The 21,320-nt window shown below is 38.3% G+C and overlaps 2 protein-coding genes across 2 annotated transcripts; both read left to right on the plus strand.

The window, feature by feature from the left end:
* Positions 1–3,873: 3,873 nt before the first annotated feature.
* Positions 3,874–13,568, plus strand: LOC115623559 (major facilitator superfamily domain-containing protein 6). Its single transcript, XM_030517994.1, has 6 exons — positions 3,874–3,958; positions 6,833–7,235; positions 7,309–7,954; positions 9,275–9,416; positions 9,485–10,539; positions 10,589–13,568. The coding sequence occupies exons 2-6, from the start codon at positions 7,000–7,002 to the stop codon at positions 10,778–10,780; spliced, it is 2,271 nt and encodes a 756-aa protein (XP_030373854.1). The 5' UTR covers positions 3,874–3,958; positions 6,833–6,999; the 3' UTR covers positions 10,781–13,568.
* Positions 13,569–17,228: 3,660 nt separating this feature from the next.
* LOC115634216 lies at positions 17,229–18,432 on the plus strand. The gene is made up of 2 exons (XM_030531810.1): positions 17,229–17,306; positions 17,369–18,432. The coding sequence occupies exons 1-2, from the start codon at positions 17,276–17,278 to the stop codon at positions 18,430–18,432; spliced, it is 1,095 nt and encodes a 364-aa protein (XP_030387670.1). The 5' UTR covers positions 17,229–17,275.
* The last annotated feature ends 2,888 nt before the right edge of the window (positions 18,433–21,320 follow it).

Consider the following 21,320-nt stretch of genomic DNA (forward strand, 5'->3'; position numbering starts at 1 on the left):
CATTACACCCCTCATAACCACATACTCGAGTATAGGTAGGTTAGGAGGTTCGAAAATCGAATAAGATAAATAGGCACAAAGAGCCAACAAACTGCAGCGTCCCAAAACTCAATGGCCTAAATACCCGAATATATTTTTATTGTAATAAAATTTAAAATTTGAAAATGAGTCTGGAGTAGAATCCATTTATGGGGTGAGATGGGGTGACTAAAGTCCCGGAGCAGAAGGGAAACCAAAGCAAGCATGTTGAAGGGAGCCGGCAACAAAATGCCAAAACCGGCTCAAGGTAGGGAGGGCCACGCGGCTACATGACACCAAAGTAGCCACAACTCCACCCAAATTCCACAGGCGTCCCTCAGCCGACAATATGAGTAGGTGTGTTTGATAAAAAAATATAAATTCATTGTTGGTCTGCCGCACCCCTGTCGCGGTCGAATCTGACCCTGAGCCGATGGCTAGCCGGCGTAACGACAGGGGATGCACTGGCAAAGGCGGACATAACACGTTATTTACTTACATTTGCCGCCGTCCATTGTTAAAGTGACCAAATAATAAAACAATAATCACAGCCGTTCAGCAGAGACTATTTAGGGATGTAAGTCGAAGGGAAAACATCGATGTCTCTTTATATAAAATCGACGCATGGTCGCAAAAAACATCGATGTATTGAAGTTTTAAAAAATTGTCGTTCAATAGAAAAAGAGGCTCAAATCAATAGAGATGATTGAAATCACAAATTTGTATATATTAAAAAGGTATGCCATAATGGTAATGTTATTAATGTTGTTAACTAATAAAGTAAGCGTACTTTTGATGAACTTGTTTGGTTTACATAAAAATAAACTTATTATATACAATTTCAAAAACAAATCAATCAGTTGCGCATATTAAGATCAAATGTTTAACTATCAAAAATAAATATAACAAAAAATAGATTTTTATTGAAAACAACATAAAAATTATTATATTACCTGAAAAACGTACGAAACACATTGAAGAAAGTCGTTATTTAGTGTTAATCAAACTACCGCGAGATATTATGTTGGTTTAAATTAGCATCAATTGTTGAGTACGTAGACTTTTTGATTTCTAATTTAGTCATAATCATAGTTAGTGCTGCCCAATGTGGCTGGTCATTTTAAAACTCGCCTTAGGCGACGAATTTTATGAAGTACCTGCACTGTTAGAATATTTAAGTTGATACACCGGTCTTGCAATATGTAACACTCACTCCTCTGACTACGAATATTGTTTGTAACTCCTTATTTTTGTAATGAAAACCACTTTTTCAATTTTGATTTGTGTTATTCCGTTACTGTTTTTATTTACAAGATGAAAAGATTCAACTATTTAACGATAGGGTGAATCTGATTTTAAATATCATATTATTATTAAAATACATTTTCTACGGATATTTTTGCTATCTAATACTAAATTACTATTGTAAACGTAATTTGAACTCAAATAAAAAGATAAATATTTAAAACCTCTGGTTATATACGTTTATGGCCCGCTTGTCAACAAATCTACCAACGATAATACATACAATGTATAACAATTTCAAAAATCAACCTGTAGCGATCTTCCTACCTACTGTTAACATACTTTTCAGTTTCGCTGTTACAAATTATAAAAGCAGCTTTGATTAATTAAAAATCTCTTGTAAATTGTTATCGGCATGATTAACGCAATTATATAAAAACATACATATGTTCATATCTTTTTACATTTTTGTATTTAATCTCACTCTTTCCTTGTGCCGTCTGCGTAAACGAAATCGGTTGTGGCTTTTATTTCGGGCTCGCCATTGCACTGTCAAATAAATTAATTTCCTACTATAAATATTATATACATATATTATAATTTCGAAGCCATTGATCAGTTTAATAATTTGTAGAGTAACGCTACTTGTTGTATAAATAAACTGCATTTTAAAAAATTAAGAAAATTACATTTCGTGCTTTATACTATATACCTACAAAAAACTTCGTGGGCCAACAATGTATTTTACGTATAGGGTTTTCATTAAAGGAGGGCGGCACACCCAGGCCATCCTCAGCGGGAACCAAAGATTCGGTCATCTATGTCTGCCTAGTTCTAGCCAAGTCGGGGATATTGACATACTTAATGGCCGTGACCTTTGTTGAGGGAGTAGTTAATTCTGGAACGTTGCGCTGGAATGCTAATTATTTGGTCATATTGTTTTTTGGTGCAAACGCCTTGTCGTCCACTTTGTGTACGCCATAGTTGAACCATTGCCCATAATATTTAGCTGTGGACTACCAATGGCCTTGATCAGAACAACTCGAGCATCTGCGCCGCTGTCGGGTTTAAAGCTTATGAACCACCCATAACTTGGTGCTCGAGTAGGTGTCAAATAGTACGACTAACGCTAAGTGAAAAAATCGCCATAATAACAGCAGCAAAGGTTTTGTGGTGAGCTGAGTTCTGAACTGGCTTCTGTTGCCAGCTTTCTTCAAGACCATTTTTTTATATGCGCGCATCTTACTCTACGCTTACTGAGTAACTAGTTCCCATGGGTTTCTTTGTAGCATTTCACCCACTTGTTGGACCCGCCTCTTTGACCGCTTTTCCAAGAAAAGCTCATTCGCAACCTCCAAGTTCTCGCATATTGAGGTTGGCACCGAGTCAATTTACCGCCGGAGAAGCATTGCAGTTGAGGAGTTGGTAAACGTTTAAATGAATGGTACCCTTCCAGGACTACAACGAAAACAGTTTGTTTTATCAATAAAAATACGAAAGATAACAGTTTAGAGACAAAGTGAGTGCATGAATGAGCTAAATCGAGTAATGCTGCTTGTTTTTACTCATTTCGAGTCATGTTTTGACGGTGAGTTTCGGCAAACATAATTGAATTTCATGCGCAGGAGCAGTCAAAGAATAGAGCTTTGATGTATTTGGGAAAAAGCTTGCACTGCGCAAAAAAGATGGCAGAATCTTTTAAAGTATTTGAAAAGAGTTGAAGAACTTAGCAGAAAAATCGCATATAGTATTATTAATTAATCTATTTAGTAAATATGATTGCTATGCATTTGTACCCTCACTCGAAATCTGAAAGGATATTATAAAATGCTCAGAGTCTTTGAAACACTTAGAATCATGTATGGTGTGCCAAGACGATATTACCATATTCGTTGCGTATGAAAATTTCATGATTAATTGTTTCATATGTTTATTGTTTAAAATCTCCTCTAACTGTTTAACGGTCGCAAACCAATCTTATAAGATTTAGAAGCATGCAAGCTTCGGTTATTCAGAGAGATACAGTTGATCGTTTTTCTTTGGAAGACTTGTAGCGCTGCATGTCCATTGCTGCTTAAAAATAAAATATTACGAGTACATATCCAGCTTTGAAATAATATCACATTTTCTGTGCAACGATAGCATCTTAAATTCTGTTTGGCGTGTGGGTTTTATTCAACATTAAACTTTTATTTACACCCAGGATGTCCTGAAAATGGGCTTAGTTTGTGATAGCATATAATGGTAAAAAACCTACTAACTTGGCTTGGCCAGATAAACCGAGGAAGTTAGGAATCCAGACCTTAATTTACTCCTAAAGTTTCGAAAACTAATTTCCTTATGTTTTTACATTCACGATGTCCTTGCCTTTGATAGTTGGCGGATAGGTTGGCGTTATTTGTGATTATGGAGCACTTTTGCGCCATGTTGTCAAGCCGCCCGCTCTCTCTTGTGTGCGCTCTTTCTCTCCCTCGTACAGGCGTTCCTGCATTTGTATCAAATCTCATTAAGTTTAACACACGCGCTTGAGCGAGCTTTTCCGCTTTTGAGCTCTTTGAAAAATTTTCAGCTGCCTGCCAAGTGCGCGTATAGAGGCAAGAAGTGTTCATCTAGTGAAACTTTTCTATCGATTACGCACGTAACAATTGTGCTAAAACGCTTCTTGAAAATTTTTATAAATGTGCTAAGCTACTTGGTGCGTGTAAGAAAAAAACATAGAATATAGTAGAAAACTTATATTATTCTATGAAGCGTTGTAATAATTGTGAATTGGGACATTTCCAATGAAAATATAAAGTGAACTTGGCCTTCAAGAAGTGCCATCATCTTGTCACTTGTGCAAAAAGTGCTTTGGAGAAGTATACATAAATATGTTAATATCTGCGACTGCGTATATTAATGGATACGATACATACGAGTATAACATAGAAGGCAACACGTTATGCTCTAAAGTGAAAACCTACATACTGACTCTGGCCAATTAATTTTGTGTGTAAATAATAATGGAGCTTATGTAAAAGTCTGGCTCTATTCAGTATTAGCATTGTATGGAGAAATTTGGGAACAAATACACCCGTACATAGATATACATACACACACATTAACAATATTGGAAACTTCAACATTTTCTGCAATTCTTTAGTTTTTAATTTACTATTCAAACCTCAGTACCCTTTTTTATATACATCTATTGGAACAACAATTCGTAGACACTCCGCCTATACAACACGTATACATATGTCCATACATACATACACACTTACCTACATACATACATTCATAAAACGTCTGCCGCGTGAAGCGTCAGCCGAATAAGGTACAGATTAAAGGAAAAGTCGTATCCAAAATTACTCAATGGGTATGTTGCGCAATGTGCTCAAAGTTCGCCCTTAAGCAGTTTCCACTAAACTGCCGCTGACACTTACACTCACGTACTCGTACACATACATATACGCATCGTGAAACACGTGGAGAGCGAGCTGAGTGGGGCCAATTCACTTGCCATCCGCTTTGCATTCTTTCGCATTTGTTATTGTTGCCTTCCACTATGAGTTCCATGTTGCTTGCGGCGCAATGGAATTGCCACTTTCAATGTTAAGTGGCCAGCTGGCAAACTATGTCATCCGCCCGCAAATTCTCATTTGTGTAGGGGGATCGTGCGTAGTAAGCATGTCAGACTAATAAGGACACTAGGAATGATAAATGCTATTTATTGAGTAATGTCTAGGTGCAGTTGTTGCGATACAAATGGATTCCAGTTTACTAAATTTCAATTTGCTGAAGTCTTCTAAATATGCGCTCTGTTTTAAATATGTTTGTCCATTATAACAATCAATTATTTACACTCTGTACATGAAATGTACAAGAGTATATTAGGTTTGCAGGAGCTGAAAAATGTAACAAGAAGAAGGAGGCGTGCCACAAAGTATATATATTCTTGGTCAGCATGACAAGACGAGTCGATCTAGCCCTGTCTGTCTGTCCGTCTGTCCGTATGAACACCTGGATCTCAGAGACTATAAGAGCTAGAGACACCAAATTTTGCACAAAGATGCCTTATGTGTGTACGCAGTGCAAGTTTGTTTTATTTTTTTGATTATTTCGATTTAACAGCAAGTTATAGCCATATATGTATATATGACTAAACAGTAACCGCAGGTGTTGTTGTTGTTACTGCTTTGCACAGGTACACAGACCCAAACATACACGCAAAGACACGCATAATTATTCTAGACATACATATGTACAGAGTATTTTAATGTCGGGACAACCGACTTTAGCATTTTTACTTGTTTTAAAGTTAAGTATAGCCAAGGAATAAGTATCTCCGTATATTTAAATGAGTACAATTACATAATATTAAATACTGGGTGCAAAAATTACATGGACTTTGGGTTTAATTTTGAAAATCTTTATTTATACATAAAAGCATTTTTATTATTGTCTTCAAAGTAATTCCCTCTTGATGCAATACACATATGCCAATGTTTTTCCGATGGTATTCTGTTATGGCCTTCAGTAGCCTTTTCAATTTATCAAATATCAGGAGTTTCATGGAGTTAAATCTTTGAACAGTTTGATTTATATGCTGACAATGTTAGTTGTTTTGACGATGGTGTCAAGATACACGAAATCTTTCACCGTTTCGAAAGTATAGTTTTCCACTACGATCTGAAGGTCTGGCTGCCGCGCCTCCTTGGTTACGGGAAACATTTGCCTCAACTTGCTCTCATTGATCCCTAAGCCCAGATTTCGTCATTCTGCAAAGTCAAACAAATTTTTCAGGAATAAAGAACTGAGATATTGCTGCATATATGCGGTCCCTCAAAAAATGTTTACCGTAAATTCGGATTCGTGGTTTTCTTCCAGAATTGGCTTGCCGTGAATATCTGATCAATAGAGGTCTGGTCAAGTATAAAGCTGCACTGATAAGGCCTAATCTGTGCCTTCGCAAATTGCTTTAGTTTATCGAACAATACGCTCGATTTAACCTTAAATACGACCTTATATTTCACGATAGTTGGTACAAACCTTAAGGATAGTACCAATGTTGTAGTCATCAGGCATACTTGCATTTAGCCAAGACGCCGAGCTATGGTTCAAGCTGTGGAAGGAAAAAATAAGTCAATATGTCAGAGCCAGAGGCTGGAATGCTCTTCCCTAGCATTAAAGCCGCTGTCTTGTACAACAGCAAGAATTAAAAGTTCTTTTAATATCTTAAGTAGAGTGAAGACTTGGGTATTCTCAACTCTTGTCGATCAAACGGTATGTCTGTTAAGCGTACACCGGAAATGGGCAATTCAAGATCAAGACGTGCTAGAACGGGTTTGGCTGATAAAACACGATTACTATTTTAAATTGTTATTTTTTACATTATGTATAGAATGTACACATTATAGTACAACGTAAAGCTTAAAGTTATCCCAGTATATTCTTAGTTTAGGTTAAGAGAAAAATCGAAATATCTGATTTGCAGACTTTGTAAGCTGTTTCTGCACACTTATGGCAAATGAGAGTAATTTCAAGCTTATTGTTGTTAAAGATATTTGAATGGCATTGTTTGTTGCAGCAACCATAGAGCAGGATGTTGCTGCTGTAGACAACGAGGTTGAAGAGCGGAAAAAGCAAAAGGAACAAACCAGAGCATAAAGAGCTTAGGTGAAGCAACTCGGAAGTGAAAAGGAAGAACAGCAGCGAGGCATCCAGAAGAGACAGTAAAATTTACTGTACATTAAAATGAATCCTTACAATCAGGGTGGCGGTCCAAACCCATTTGGGGCTCCCACGGGTGGTGTGGGCTATGGGCAACAAGCACCACAGCAACCGGGCTATGGCTACGATCAGCAGACATCTGGTTATGATCAAGGCACGAGTGGCGGTGTAGGTTATGTGCAGGAGGGCGCAGGCTATGGACCGCCTGGCGCTAGACCACGTGTCGATGTGGAGGCCAGTGGCGAAGTGGATCCCAGCTTGTAAGTGACAAACCATGGGTGTTTACCAAGCCATTCAATGCACTAAAAATATTTATATCTATTTTATTTTCAGATATCCCGAGGCAAAAGAATCAACGCACAAAATACGCGGCCACTCGGACATATTGGAAATGTTTTTTGGGCCAACAGAGCATGAGCTCATACCGGTGAAGAGCTTTTACTTTTTCTTCTATGCCGCCTTTGGATCTTTGTTCCCCCTGATGGGCGTTTACTTTAAGCAAATGGGTATGAATCCTGGCCAATGCGGTATATTAGTGGGCATGAGGCCATTTGTGGAGTTTCTCTCGGCGCCGTTCTGGGGCTCGTATGCCGATCGCTGCCGACAGGGCAAGAAGCTGCTGCTTGCATCGTTGGCTTGTTGGGTGCTGTTCACCATACCGCTTAGCTTCATACGCCCAGAGGCCGTCAATTGCATAGAGCGACGAAATGCCACGGACTTTGTGCTCACTTACACGCGCACCAAGCGCGATCTCTCTGCAGTCTACGACATGGCTGAAGTACCTGAGCACTATGACGGAACCTTAACCATGGATGAGGATCCCGAGGAGTCGCACGATAGGCGGAAGCGTTCTCTGCTGCTGCCCCGCATCGATGCCGGAATTTCCCCAGTGCACATCAACTTTGTCAGCAACTACGACCATAAGTATCATCGCGACTATGTGACTCCCATCTTCAGTTCTATGGTCTATCGCACTCCGGTGAGTAATGCAATAGAATCATTTATGTTAAGTCTTAAAAAAAATTTTAATGAACCACAACTACAGACAGCTCCCTGCAGTATGTTTGTATGCATCTGTGGGGGGAAACTATACAAGTAGATCAGAAGAATCCGCACGATTATCAGAAAGATTATTCGATAGAGTGAAAGGTATAACAATTTGTAATAAATTTAAGCATTCTGTTCGTAAGTGATGGCGCCAGCATGTTATTTATTTTAAACTAGCGTCCCGCCCCTGATTCGCACGTGTATTTTACTAAAAACAAGAAAGGAATGCTAAAGTCGAGCAGGCTCAACTCTTAAATACCCTGTACCACCCCACAAAAAAGTAATTAAATTAATTAATTAATTTAATTAAATTAATTAACTAAATTAATTTAATTAAATTAATTAACTAAATTAATTTAATTAATTAACTAAATATTAACTAATTAAATATAAAATATTCCATGCATGCATACATACATTTACATTTACATCAGAATCGTGCCTTATGCGTGTTTGTGCACTTGTACATATGTATGTATGTTTGCATTGGGCCTGGTTATATGGCTATAACTTTCTTTCCGATCATTCTATCATAATGAAACTTGGTATATGGATATATAATTACTAACCAAATGTGACTACCAAATTTTATTTCAAAATTCTAAGAATTACGGGAGTTATAGAAAATCGTTAATAGGGGGGGAGTGGGGGGGTGGATCAGAAAAAATTAACAAACTCGTCCTTTCTCGGTCTCAGGAGAATCTGTATACCAAGTTTGGTTATTCTAGCTCTTATACTTTCGGAGATCCTTGCGTTCATACAGACAGACAGACGGACAGACAGACGGACAGACAGACGGACAGACAGACGGACAGACGGACATGGCTATATCGACTCGGCTTGTCATGCTGATCAAGAATATATATACTTTGTGGGGTCTACCAAGCCTCCTTCTGTGTGTTCCATGTGCACTCGCACAAAACTAATATACCCTTGTACCCTTTGGGTACAGGGTATAAAAAGTAAAATTATAAATAAAGTTTGGATATTTTTGATTTGTTTTTTTTTTGTTCTTTTTTAGGTGTTCAATTCAAATAAACAAACAAACAATCAAATCTTTCGCCTTTATAATATTAGTTTATTGAAAATAATTGTGTCTCGATGAAAGCTATTAAATAGTTGTCTGATCTGGTTGGTCCTTCATAGATTGTAGCAAAGAATCAGCGGGATATCTTTAAAAATTAGGGAGTAGTAGCATTTGTAATCGTGCATTTTAATTGTTGTATGCTTTTACTTTGTATTTCTTTGGCAGGACATACAAAAAGCATTCTTTTTATTGCTGCTAGTCATATTGATTGGTGAGTTCTTTAGCGCACCCGCCATTACGCTGGCCGACTCGGCAGTCATCACGTTGCTTGGTGAGGATGCGGACAAATATGGGCACCAGCGCATGTGTAAGTAAATAGACATAAATATGTATGAATAATTAAACCATCGCGGTCTAATCACGTTGTTTTGGCAGTTGGATCGTTGGGCTGGGGTATATCCATGTTTCTCGTAGGCATTGCCCTGGACCACTCCACCTCGTTTTCGAATCATCCTTGCGGTGCTGGTAATAAGGAAAAGAACTACAACATATGTTTCTCCATATTCTCCGTGCTCATGACATGCGCAATAATTTCTGCCTCAAGGATCACATTCAAGTACGATCCATTGGACGAGCAGCAACAGCCTGCGGCGCAGTTCGTAGATCCCAACCAAAAAGCAGAGGATGAGTCCATGAATCAGCTTGCGGCCCAGCTCAATTTACCATCACTGGCAGTGGGTAGCGGCAGTGCCGCGTCGGGTGTCTGTGCCGGTGGCATAAGTAGTTATGTTGCTTCCAGCCATCAGCCGCAGCCGCATATAGGCGCCGAGTCCAAGGTGTTTGCACAAACGGCCAAAGAGATGCCAGAGTGGATGACGGTGCTCACGCACTTTAAGGATCTGAAGACCGCCTCGTTCCTGTTTGTTGCGTGGTTCATGGGATTCGGAATTGGTCTGATCTTTACGTTCCTATTCTGGCATCTGCAGGACTATGGTGGCACGCCTACGCTCTTTGGTGTTGCCTCTGTTATCAATCATGTTTCTGAGATCTTTGCCTACTTCTTTAGTTTCCGTTTGATCACACAAATCGGCCATGTAAAGGTCCTGTGTCTGGGTCTAATTGGTAATGTGCTACGTTTTCTGTACATTTCGTATCTGACCAATCCTTGGATGGTGCTGCCTTTCGAGTTGATGCAGGGCATCACGCATGCGGCTGTGTGGGCCGCTTCTTGCTCATACATTGCCCATAATACTCCGAAGCACCTGCGCGCCTCGGCGCAAGGCGTGCTCCAAGGTATCCACCACGGCTTGGGGCGTGGTTGTGGCGCCATTATTGGCGGCATGTTTGTCACCTACTACGGTACTACTGCTACCTTCCGTTGGTATGGTATTGCCTGCTTATTTGTTCTGGGCTTCTTCATCTTTGTGAACTTCTACCGCAAGGAGCAGGGCTTCATATCGGACATTCCCGTGACCGAGGACCCACACCAGGTGAGTACGACTATTTTCGTCAGCAGTTGACTGATTGTATGGGTTGCAGGTGGCTGAGGAAACGTCACATCTGGCGCCCCATGGCGTGCCCAGCAACCCCATTCCACGCGCGCTCTCCAACTCGCGTTTAAATGAAATGAATCCTAACGGCGGTACTGGAAATACATACGGAACCTATCAGACCACTGGCGGAAACTTGGACATACCTGGAGCTAATCCGCACAATCCTTTTGCACAGTAAATCTCATTACCATACACAAGTACGGGTATTTGCCATTCAAAACAATTTTGTTCGCAGTCTATGGGTTCATAAATTTGATTTTAATAGATTGAAAAACCATTCTAATCCATATTATAGGTATATAATAATACAGATTCGGTTAATAGTTTAAACACCAACAGCTATGCCGATTCGCATAGAAGTGTGAATATATTTTGTAAATTTCAAACATTTTAGTTTTGCAAAGATATATTACAAAATCGACCAGCGTTCTGAAGATTATGCATATAGTATATGTATATGTACTATGTCTATGTTTCCTGAGTGTTCACATTCGGACATAGTAGCCTGTTTTCCACACGATCATTAGCTATGGCTAAAACCATTCTAAAGCCCATTCTAATTCCATATTATAAATATAGAATAATACAGATTCTATTAATAGTTTAAAATCCATAGTTATGCAAATTCTCATAAAAGTGTGAACATTTCTTTTTGGAATAGGTTTCTTATTTTTAGTAAAATCAAATATTTTAGTTTTGCAAAGATATCTTAGAAAATCTACCTGCGTCCTGAAGATCATTCATATAGTATGTACTATGTCTATGTTTCCTGAGTGTTCACATTCTTACATAGTAGCCTGTTTTCCACACGATCGTTAGCTATGGCTTAAACCAATATTATTTTATTTCTTTATGCATACAATATACGAGTATGTATGTATACCTAATACCTATAACATAGAGATACGTTAGGTGCAACCTTTTGTATTACTAAGGACGGTCTAGTGAAATGAGGGAAAGGTCGATAGGGAAATCGGGTGTGCTACTGAACATGGAGAGCAGCAGCGAAAACGAACAAAATATAACCCTAAACATATCTTGGAGGTTTGCCTGCAAAGTATTTACATAGATGCATATATTTGTATATTTGTTGCTTAGAAGGATTTTCTGCTCATATACAAATAAGTTCGTGGACACATTGATTGCGTATGCAATCGGAAAACGTGCATATGTGTAGGTATATTTTATATAGAACAAGTCGCATGTTTAGTTGCAAGTAAATTATACATAACTGCACTGCAAGTACATACAAATAAGTATAATACACAAATAGCTTAATTATCCAATGCAGGTATATACATATGTATGTACTCAGCTGTATAAGCAACACACACAGACAGAAAACATCAGTAAAATAATTTTGTTAGTTGAACTTAATATAAAGGCTCCGTTTTATGTTTAAATTGTCGACCGCGACTTGAACGAATTTTCATGTAGCGCTGCTTAGTATAGAACAAAATTTACATACATACTTACAAATGTAGGTACAAATTATAAACATATAACTGTAAAACGTACATAGTAGATAGCATTGCTATATGTACGAGATATTTTATATTTTATTTGCATCGCAATCATATCAAGAAAACGGGGGCTAAGGGCTCAGCAAAAGCGTTAACATGACCGCAGCTGTGTTATAATTATTTTATAATTTTTTTGTCACTTTGCGGATTGTGCTGGAGCATGGCACTTAGTTAAGTGAACAAAGAGTGTAGTTTCATACATAGATAAAACAGAGGCTAATGAATAATGCAAATACATAGAGGAACAAACTTTAAAAGAAAAACCTATTCTATTAATATAGAACATACCACACAGTAACAAATATTGATTTCATATTAAGTACGAGTATTTACTTCGTATAGTAAATACAAGTATATCTAGGTGGTGTGAAAAGTGGCAGGATTGGCATTTAAACGTTAAGTAGAGGAGCATAATTCATATCCATACGTACTCGTACATACATACATAGATACTCGCACTTGAGCCAACCTAATCATACATACATATTGTACCTATAAAGCATAAAGCATGCAACATGTGTATTGATATTTTATGTTAGTTTATTGTATGTATATCGAAATCGAAATATGAAAGTCAGTTGCGGCGTTAAACACCGTCGCATTAATATATGCAAATACATACGTGTATATTTAGAGTTTGATTTAATTACAAAAGTAAATATACTTAAATTAGTATTGACGATAAACGTGTTATTTTGATGATTTACAGAAATCGAAATTTGCATATTTATTTATTGAAATTTACATGTCTTGAACATAAATAAAAAATATCTTTATATAAATGTAGTTGTTTATAAAGTAGAGGTTACTACAGAAGGTAGATATAAAGTAAAAGGCAGTCATGGAGCTTACTCGCTATATAGTCTTAAATCAATGTGCATTCCTGTCCAACCAAGGGCGATTTGTAATCTTTAAAGTACTTCAGTGTAAGCTGCTTAACTGCCGATAATAACAAAAATAAAAGAAGAGAACAAACCTCAAACTTGGAGGTATTCAAACAAATGTTGTAACGAATGATATTATGGAAATCCGCCTCATTGCAATCAACTGTTAAATATTTTAATTTTTACAAACTATATATATATAGACAAATTATATATACATACATACACAAGAAATTGCTATTTTGGCATAATATAAAAGCACCAAAAACATAAATATGTAAATCATATGAAATAAAAAAAACTGTGTCTAGCTAGATATGCAGATGTACCTAAGATATATTTTGTTTTAACAAAACTGTTTAGCTTGATATGTGTATTAGAAAACTCTATCTCTCTCTCCCTCTCCCTCTCTCTCTCTTTCTCTGTCTCTATTTATATATACATATACATACATATATATTTATATACATACAAACATTTAAATTGTATTGAATATTGTTAATGATAAATATGTATTAAATAATGTTAATGGTCTGTTTAAAGTACATTGCTGACTCGATTTACGCCTGGTTTTTATATATACAAGTATAGCACCTCAATGATACAATTAATCCATTGGATGACATCATATAACCGCATTTATAATTTCCAGAGTTTTAGTCTCTAATAACATTTGTACTTTTCTCCTCGATAGTGGAAGTAAGAGAATGCATTTCAGGTCGCTTTAAGCTGGTTTCAAGAATATTCAGATCCAATTAAATGCCTTCTGAAATCTCATTGACCAAATCTATCTGGAAATCGATGACTTTCATACAGAAAATTGTAAGTTGAGAATTGTAAGAGTAGTTCTGGTTCAATAAGTGCCATGAAATGTCATGTCTTTGCACTTTTTAAATACATACGCGAAATATTGGGATTTAAATATTTTTTCACTTTTTATAGCCTGTACCCAAATGGTAAAAGGCTATACTAGGTTCGTGCGAATTTATGTAACAGGCAGAAGGAGGCGTGGCAGACCCCACAAAGTATATATATTCTTGATCATGGTGACAAGCCGAGTCGACCGTGTCCCCCGCAATTCGTGTTTTTCATAACTAATTCTCGTAATTCACGGAATATTGAACTCAAATTTGGCATATACATCCAGTTTGTGGTTATCTGTCCGAATTCATCATGATAGGTCAATTCTGAAGCTCTGCCCGCAACTGTTGTTGTTGTTGCTGCTTTGGTTCAACTTTGTGCTGCATACATACACGCATACAAGCTGCGTTCCAAAGTAAACAGGACTTTTTGAATCTAGCGCCCCCTGGTGGCGCTATCTATATGTCGACTGGTGCGTTAGAATCTGCTATCTTTATCGATTGTCCAGTGAGAATTTCATGACATTTCATCGATTGGAAGAGAAGTCATTGCGATTTAAGTGTCAGTATGTTTGTGTTATCGGTGCGAAAATGAGCTTCGAACAAAGAGCCAACATTAAATTTTGTTTTAAAATTGGTAAAACTTTTATATGGCACCGTGCGACTTCTACCTTTTCGGAAAAATGCATTTGCCCATGAAAGGAAAACGTTATGCAGACGTAGAGGCCATTCAAAAGGCTTGCACCGGCATACTGGCGGCCATACCGGCCAACGAGCTAAAACACTCGTTCGACATGCTTTTGGATAGTGCAAACAGCTGTATTGAAGCAGAAGGAGACTATTTTGAATAAAATAAATTGATTTTGCCGAAAAAACCATTTGTTCTATTTTTTTTTTTAAAGTCCTGTTTACTTTGGACCACACCTTGTATAAACACGCAAAGGCACGATTCTGATGTAAATGTATGCTGTTCAAACTTAACATGAATATGTCTCCTCTTTTATATATACAAGTATATATACTATATATATGTATGTATTAAATAATTTGTATTTAATTTATTTAATAGTATTTTTTAAAATTAATTAAAAACAAGAGAGAACGCTACAGTCGAGCAAGCCCGACAGTGTAATACCCTGTACCCAGGTAAACTTCCGTCACTGAGTTATATACGCCATTTAAAAATTTGTATACCCTGTACCCGTAGGGTAAAAAGGGTATATTAGGTTTGTGCAAAGTATGTAACATACAGAAGGAAGCATCTCCGACCCCATAAAGTATATATATTCTTGATCAGCATGACGAGAGAAATCGATCTAGACATGTCCGTCCGTCTGTCCGTCCGTCTGTCCGTCTGGATGAACGCGAGGATCTCAGAAACTATAAAAGCTAGAATAACCAAAGTTGGCATCCAGATTCTCCTAGGTCCGAGTAAGGACGAGTTTATTTATTTTTTTTAATTTTCCCCCCCTTCCCCCGCTACAGAATTTCGTCAATAGCGTCCACATTTCAAATGCTACCTAAACCAAACTTTGCACACATAATTAATATATAATTGTCTACTGTTGTATATTCAATTCTGTCAATTCTAAGAAAAGTTATTAGCAAAACAAATTCTCGCCAGTACAACCCCCCCCAAACTGCAGCAACAAGTTCGCTCTTCTTCTTCCTCTTTTTGCTGCTGCTATGGGCGCATATAACTCAGTGACGGAAGTTTACCTGGGTACAGGGTATTACACTGTCGGGCTTGCTCGACTGTAGCGTTCTCTCTTGTTTTTGTTCGTTTTTGGTGGGAGGTACAGGGTATTTAAGAGTTGAGCCTGCTCGACTTTAGCATTTCTTTCTTGTTACCAATTGAAAAGTTTGTCTTATTTATTTATTTTGTCCGATCGATATCAAATTTGGGGTCCATAATCAACTTAACTATATCTAGAATTTGGTATTCAACGATTTCCAAAATATACTTAGAAATAGGTTTTTCAATTTACCAATAAAGTCAGGTATCCCGACTATGAAATACTCTGTACATATGCTTAGTATAATTGTAGAAATTAGAAAAAAAAATTTTATCGATTTTACCTTTCTCGGTATTCGAACTCACGAAAATTGTGTATACTTGTAATTGCACATTTACATAGCAATTGCGTCTGTGTGCGTGTATGTATGTTTATGAGCATCTATTCGTGTCTGTGTAAACATGTTAGCAGTCAACCAAACAGCAACATCAACAACAGCCGCGGGCAGCGCTTGAGCAGCGCTGCAGCAGCAAATATATTTATGGCTATAACTTCTTGTTAAATCGGTCTATCATAGTGAAACTTGGCATACGGACACATAACTAACTGGAGGTATTTTAGTTCGAAATTCCAAGAATTACGGGAGTTAGAGAAAATCGCATTTGCGGGGGAGAGGGGGGAGGGAGGGAAATTCCAAAATGTACATTTTCTGCGTATTCATACAAGGCATCTGGGACTGAAATTTGGTGTTCCTAGGTCTTATAGTCTCCGAGATATAGGCGATTATACGAATGGAAAATCGGGAGAACCCCCATAGGGGGGAAGTGGGGGGGAAAATCAAAAAAATAAAACAAACTTGTATAGAATACACACATAAGGCATCTTTGTGCAAAATTTGGTGTCTCTTTCTCTTATAGTCTCTGAGATCCAGGTGTTCATACGGACAGACAGACGGACAGACAGACGGACAGACAGACGGACAGACAGACGGACAGACAGACAGACAGGGCTAGATCGACTCGTCTCGTCTTGCTGATCAAGAATATATATATACTTTGTGGGGTCTGCCACGCCTCGATCTGCCTGTTACATTTTTCAGCTCCCGCATGTAAAGAGTATAAAAAATCATTGACATCGGGAAGCGTGATATTGAATTATTCGCCCATATGTCGCGCACATACTTAGTTGAAATTGACAACTTATATGGCTTTCTCAGGGATGCCATTGTCAGAACTGCATCAAATTAAAGTGAGACCATTCGGGAAGCACCAGCTTTCAAATGGAAAAAGAATCATTAAAATCAGTTCATCCAGTCGAAAGTTGTGAGGTAACAAACATAAAAAATTTAATAATACAGACGTATTGAGAACCTCCTTCTTTTTTGAAGTCGGTTAAAAGAGAATTTAACGATTCCTTTGCCTTTCCATAAGCAAAACATCACTAATAAAGGCGCCACCCAATAAGCATTTGGAGCGCAATTATCATAAATGTTAAATTTAATGAGGAAAGCATTTCGGAGTCGAGAACCGGTTGCGCATGCATTGCGCAATTGGAAGTTCGTCTCAGCACAGCTGCTGTTCTTGGGACCGGTTCGAACCGGCTTCAAATGTTTTTATATAAACATCGGCCTTGGGGACTGAAGGACACAGAAGACAAATTGAACTAACAAGATGTATAAGCTGTCTTTAGTATTGGCCGCAGGTAAGACTCCAGTGTTTGTTTCGAAAAGGATTCGAGACTTACAGTTTGTTGTTACCTTTCAGTGCTGCTGTGTTTCGTCTTCGCCACAGCGCAGGTTGTGCCAAATTCAGAGATCGGTCGTGTTGCTGTAGAAGTACCATTGCTGTCCAACGAAAAGCCCCTGACGGCTGACGATCATGTGGAGATGGCCCGCGTAATTGAGATCACGCCGGGAAAAGTGGTTGAGGAGGTTGTGGTGCCACCCACTGTGGAAGTTCCCTTGGTGAAGGAATCAGTACTTGTGCGAAATATACGCGCTATTGTGGAGGACCCAAAATCTGGAGTTTCGGATCCTGTAGATATTCCTCGAGTTATTGAAAACAAAAAGGACAAGATTGTGGAGACAGTTGCTCAAATGCCTTCGACAAAGGATGCTTGGTTATCTCGGGACAGACGTGCCGTTGATGAGGATGTATCTCTTATCTCGAAAAATGTGGATAATTCCCGAGTAGCTGAAAACAAACAGGACAAGATCGTGGAGACAGTTGCTCAAGTGCCTTCGACAAAGGACGCTTGGTTGTCTCGGGACAGACGTGCTATTATGGAGACAACGAATAAAGGAATACCGAACCACGGCATTCCCAATCCTGGTATTCCCAACCGAGGTCTTCCAAGTCCTGGTATCCCGAACGAAGGCATTCCAAACGCAGGGATTCCAAACCATGGCATTTCCAATTATGGTATTTCTAATCCTGGAATTCCTCATAATACGGGGAGCAGAGCCGCCTCCGAAGTCATGCCCGTTGCTGTCCTTCCACCCACCACCATCCCAACCCCAACTATAGTTCCCAAGCGTGGACCCTCAAAGACCTGCCATCAGCTCTTGCTAGCATATATGACCACAACGCCATTACCCATAATGATGGAGTCTAAGCCCTCAGAGAACTGTGATATTCTCTGCACCAAGCATGACTTCGTGCCCATTTGCGCGCATAACGGCATCTGCACGCATGAGTTCGCCAACCAGTGCGTCTTGGACACCTATAACTGCAAGAATCGTGATTTGGCGTTCCGCGTCGTCGATGAGGATGTCTGCCGCCTAGGCTTATGTGCGCGACGCTGTAACGATGATGATCTTAAGGTTTAAGGGGCAGATGTTAGTTTAGTTTCTGAGGTCAGGGAAAAGTTAAATTACTTTACACACTTAAATTTAAAAAAAAATATATAGCTATAAAAGAATTTTTTAATAAAAGTTCTGAAACAATATTTGTAGCTAAAAGTTTGTTTGAATCGGTTTTTGTTTTAGTATTATTATACCCTGTACCCGTAGGGTAAAAAGGGTATATTAGGTTTGTGCAAAGTATGTAACATACAGAAGGAAGCATCTCCGACCCCATAAGGTATATATATTCTGAATCAGCATGATGAGAGAAATCGATCTAGACATGTCCGTCTGGATGAACGCAAGGATCTCAGAAACTATGAAAGCTGGAACAACCAAAGTTCTAGATTCTCCTAGGTCCGAGAAAGGACGAGTTTATTTTATTTTTTTTAATTTTTCCCCTTCCTCTACAGAATTTCGTCAACCAAACTTTACTTTTACTTAAAATTTTATCCAATTTGGTCAATTCTAAGAAAAGTTATTAGCGAAACAATTTCTCTCCAGTACAACCCCCCCAAACTGCAGCAAGAAGTTCGCTCTTCTTCTTCCTTTTGCTGCTGGAAGCGCATATACCTCAGTGTCAGTAGTTTACCTGGGTACAGGGTATTTCACTGTCGGGCTTGCTCGACTGTAGCGTTCTCTCTTGTTACTCTACGGGTACAGGGTATAAAAACACTCTTGACCTGCCTAGGGCTTATGGACACCTGGATACCAAGTTTGGTAATTCTATCTCTTGTACCTTCTGAGATCCTTGCGCTCGTCCAATCGGACGGACATACGGACATGGCTATATCGACTCCGCTTGTCACCCTGATCAAAAATATATATACTTTTAATGGTTGCCACGCCTCCTTCTGCCTGTTACATACATACATACTTAGTATTTGTATATTATTGATTGACAAGTCGAGTCGATAAAGCCATGTCCGCCTGCCCGTCCGTTCGTCCGTCTGTATGAACGCAAGGTACAAGAGCGAGAATAACCAAACTTGGTATCCAGATTCTTCTAAGTCCAAGAAAGGACGAGTTTGTGTTTTTTTTCTGATACAACCCCATCCCACCCACCGCAATTCGTGTTTTTCCCGTAACTCTCGTAATTTTTGGAATTTTGTACGCAGATTTGTCAAATACCACCAGTTAGTGATAACAAGTCTATATGCCATTTCATTACGATAGGCCAATTATGAAGTTATAGCCATAAATATATAATCTGGCCAAGCTCTGCCCGCGGCTGTTGTTGTTGCTGCTCTGACATAATTATGCAATGCACACATAGTTGTACATATGTAATGCACACATACATGCAGAAACATGCATAGGCACGATTCTGAAGTAAATGTATGTATGTATGCATGTATTGCATATTTTGTATTTCATTATATTACTATACACTATATTACTTATATTTTTGCACCTTAATTCTTTTGCATCGATATAAACATGAGTTACTGGTGCGAAGAGGAGGCCGTAGCAATGACTAGCAAGCCCATTCCTAGAATATTAATGATCGTCTTAAAGCTGGTGCACTGCAAAACTTTAAGCTGTCAAAATCCTAGATTATATATCTTCAAGACTGTGTAAAATGAAAGAAATACGAGCAATTTCGAGGCCATATCCTTTTTGCATGCTTTTATCTCCAAACAAGATAGAACGCTACAGTCGAGCAAGCCCGACAGTAAAATAGCCTGTACTCTCCACAAAAAGGAAAAATTAAAAAAAAAAATTAAAAAAAATTAAATTATTAAAAAAAAAAGAATTAATTAATTAATTAAAATAATTAATTTAATTAAATTAGAATACATGTTTATGTTCAGTTTAAACAGCATACATTTACATCACGTACCTATGCGTGTTCATATGCGTGTATGTATGCAGCACAAAGTTGAACAAAAGCAGCAACAACAACAACAGCTGCGGGCAGCTCTGCCGACAGAGCTGCAGGCAGCGCATGAGCAGCGATTTTACTTATGGCTATAACTTTCTTCAGAATTGACCTATCATGATGAAATTTGGCACACGAACACATTAGCACTAACTGGATGTACCTACCAAAATTGATTTTTAAATTCCGAGAATTACGGAAGTTATAAGAAAAAATACGAATTGCGGGGGAGTGGGGGGGTGTATCAGAAAAAATAAACAAACTCGTTCTGCCTAGGGCTTATAGGAACCTTGATACCAATTTTGGTTATCCTAGCTCTTGTACTTACTGAGATCCTTGCGCTCATACAGACAGACGGACAGACGGACAGACGGACATGGCTATATCGACTCGTCTTCTCATCCTGATCAAGAATATATATACTTTGTGGGGTCTGCCACGCCTCCTTCTGTGTGTTACATACATGCGCACAAAACTAGTATAGCCTTTCACCCTTTGGGTACAGGCTATAAAAAATTGCTCGCAATAGGTTGTACTCCTTTATAATGTTGCCGAATGTATACAACTTATCATGTTGTATAATCCCATATAATTTATTAGTTTGTAATGTATGCGATAATTGGGTATTAATTTAGCTCAGTAATTATATAAATCCTGGATGCCATTTATGAAATATGTAGTATAGAATTTTTTCTAGTATAGACTTTTTGGCTTTTCTACTTCTACCAAGCTGTATAAATATTCCATCGAAGTCTCTGTGCCATGTTTCTGTCTATTTCTTAAAAACTGGTGCACCTCTACTGCGCACATTTGCTTTCCAAACTCTTACTGCAGCTTCCGTGCTCCAGCTCCACTTAATAATTGTTTGTGATACAAAAACTTATGCAAGTGTTCCCACCCTACAGTAATCTCAAAATTCTCGAATTCACTCGGGATTGCCAGTAGACGAAAACGAAGAAATACTGGCTTTTACATCTGGCAATGTGAGCCG

This window comes from Scaptodrosophila lebanonensis, unplaced genomic scaffold (genome assembly GCF_003285725.1).
Source record: "Scaptodrosophila lebanonensis strain 11010-0011.00,11010-0021.00 unplaced genomic scaffold, SlebRS2 tig00000001-arrow-pilon, whole genome shotgun sequence".
Lineage (NCBI taxonomy): Eukaryota > Metazoa > Arthropoda > Insecta > Diptera > Drosophilidae > Scaptodrosophila > Scaptodrosophila lebanonensis.

What these genes read in the sequence shown, in the direction of transcription:
- LOC115623559 (XM_030517994.1), top strand. Translation starts at nt 7,000, where the DNA reads ATGAATCCTTACAATCAGGGTGGCGGTCCAAACCCATTTGGGGCTCCC. An exon ending in GGCGAAGTGGATCCCAGCTT is followed by an intron (nt 7,236 to 7,308) that starts GTAAGTGACAAA and finishes TTTTATTTTCAG; the next exon opens with ATATCCCGAGGCAAAAGAAT. An exon ending in TGACCGAGGACCCACACCAG is followed by an intron (nt 10,540 to 10,588) that starts GTGAGTACGACT and finishes TATGGGTTGCAG; the next exon opens with GTGGCTGAGGAAACGTCACA.
- LOC115634216 (XM_030531810.1), top strand. Translation starts at nt 17,276, where the DNA reads ATGTATAAGCTGTCTTTAGTATTGGCCGCAG. An exon ending in GTCTTTAGTATTGGCCGCAG is followed by an intron (nt 17,307 to 17,368) that starts GTAAGACTCCAG and finishes GTTACCTTTCAG; the next exon opens with TGCTGCTGTGTTTCGTCTTC.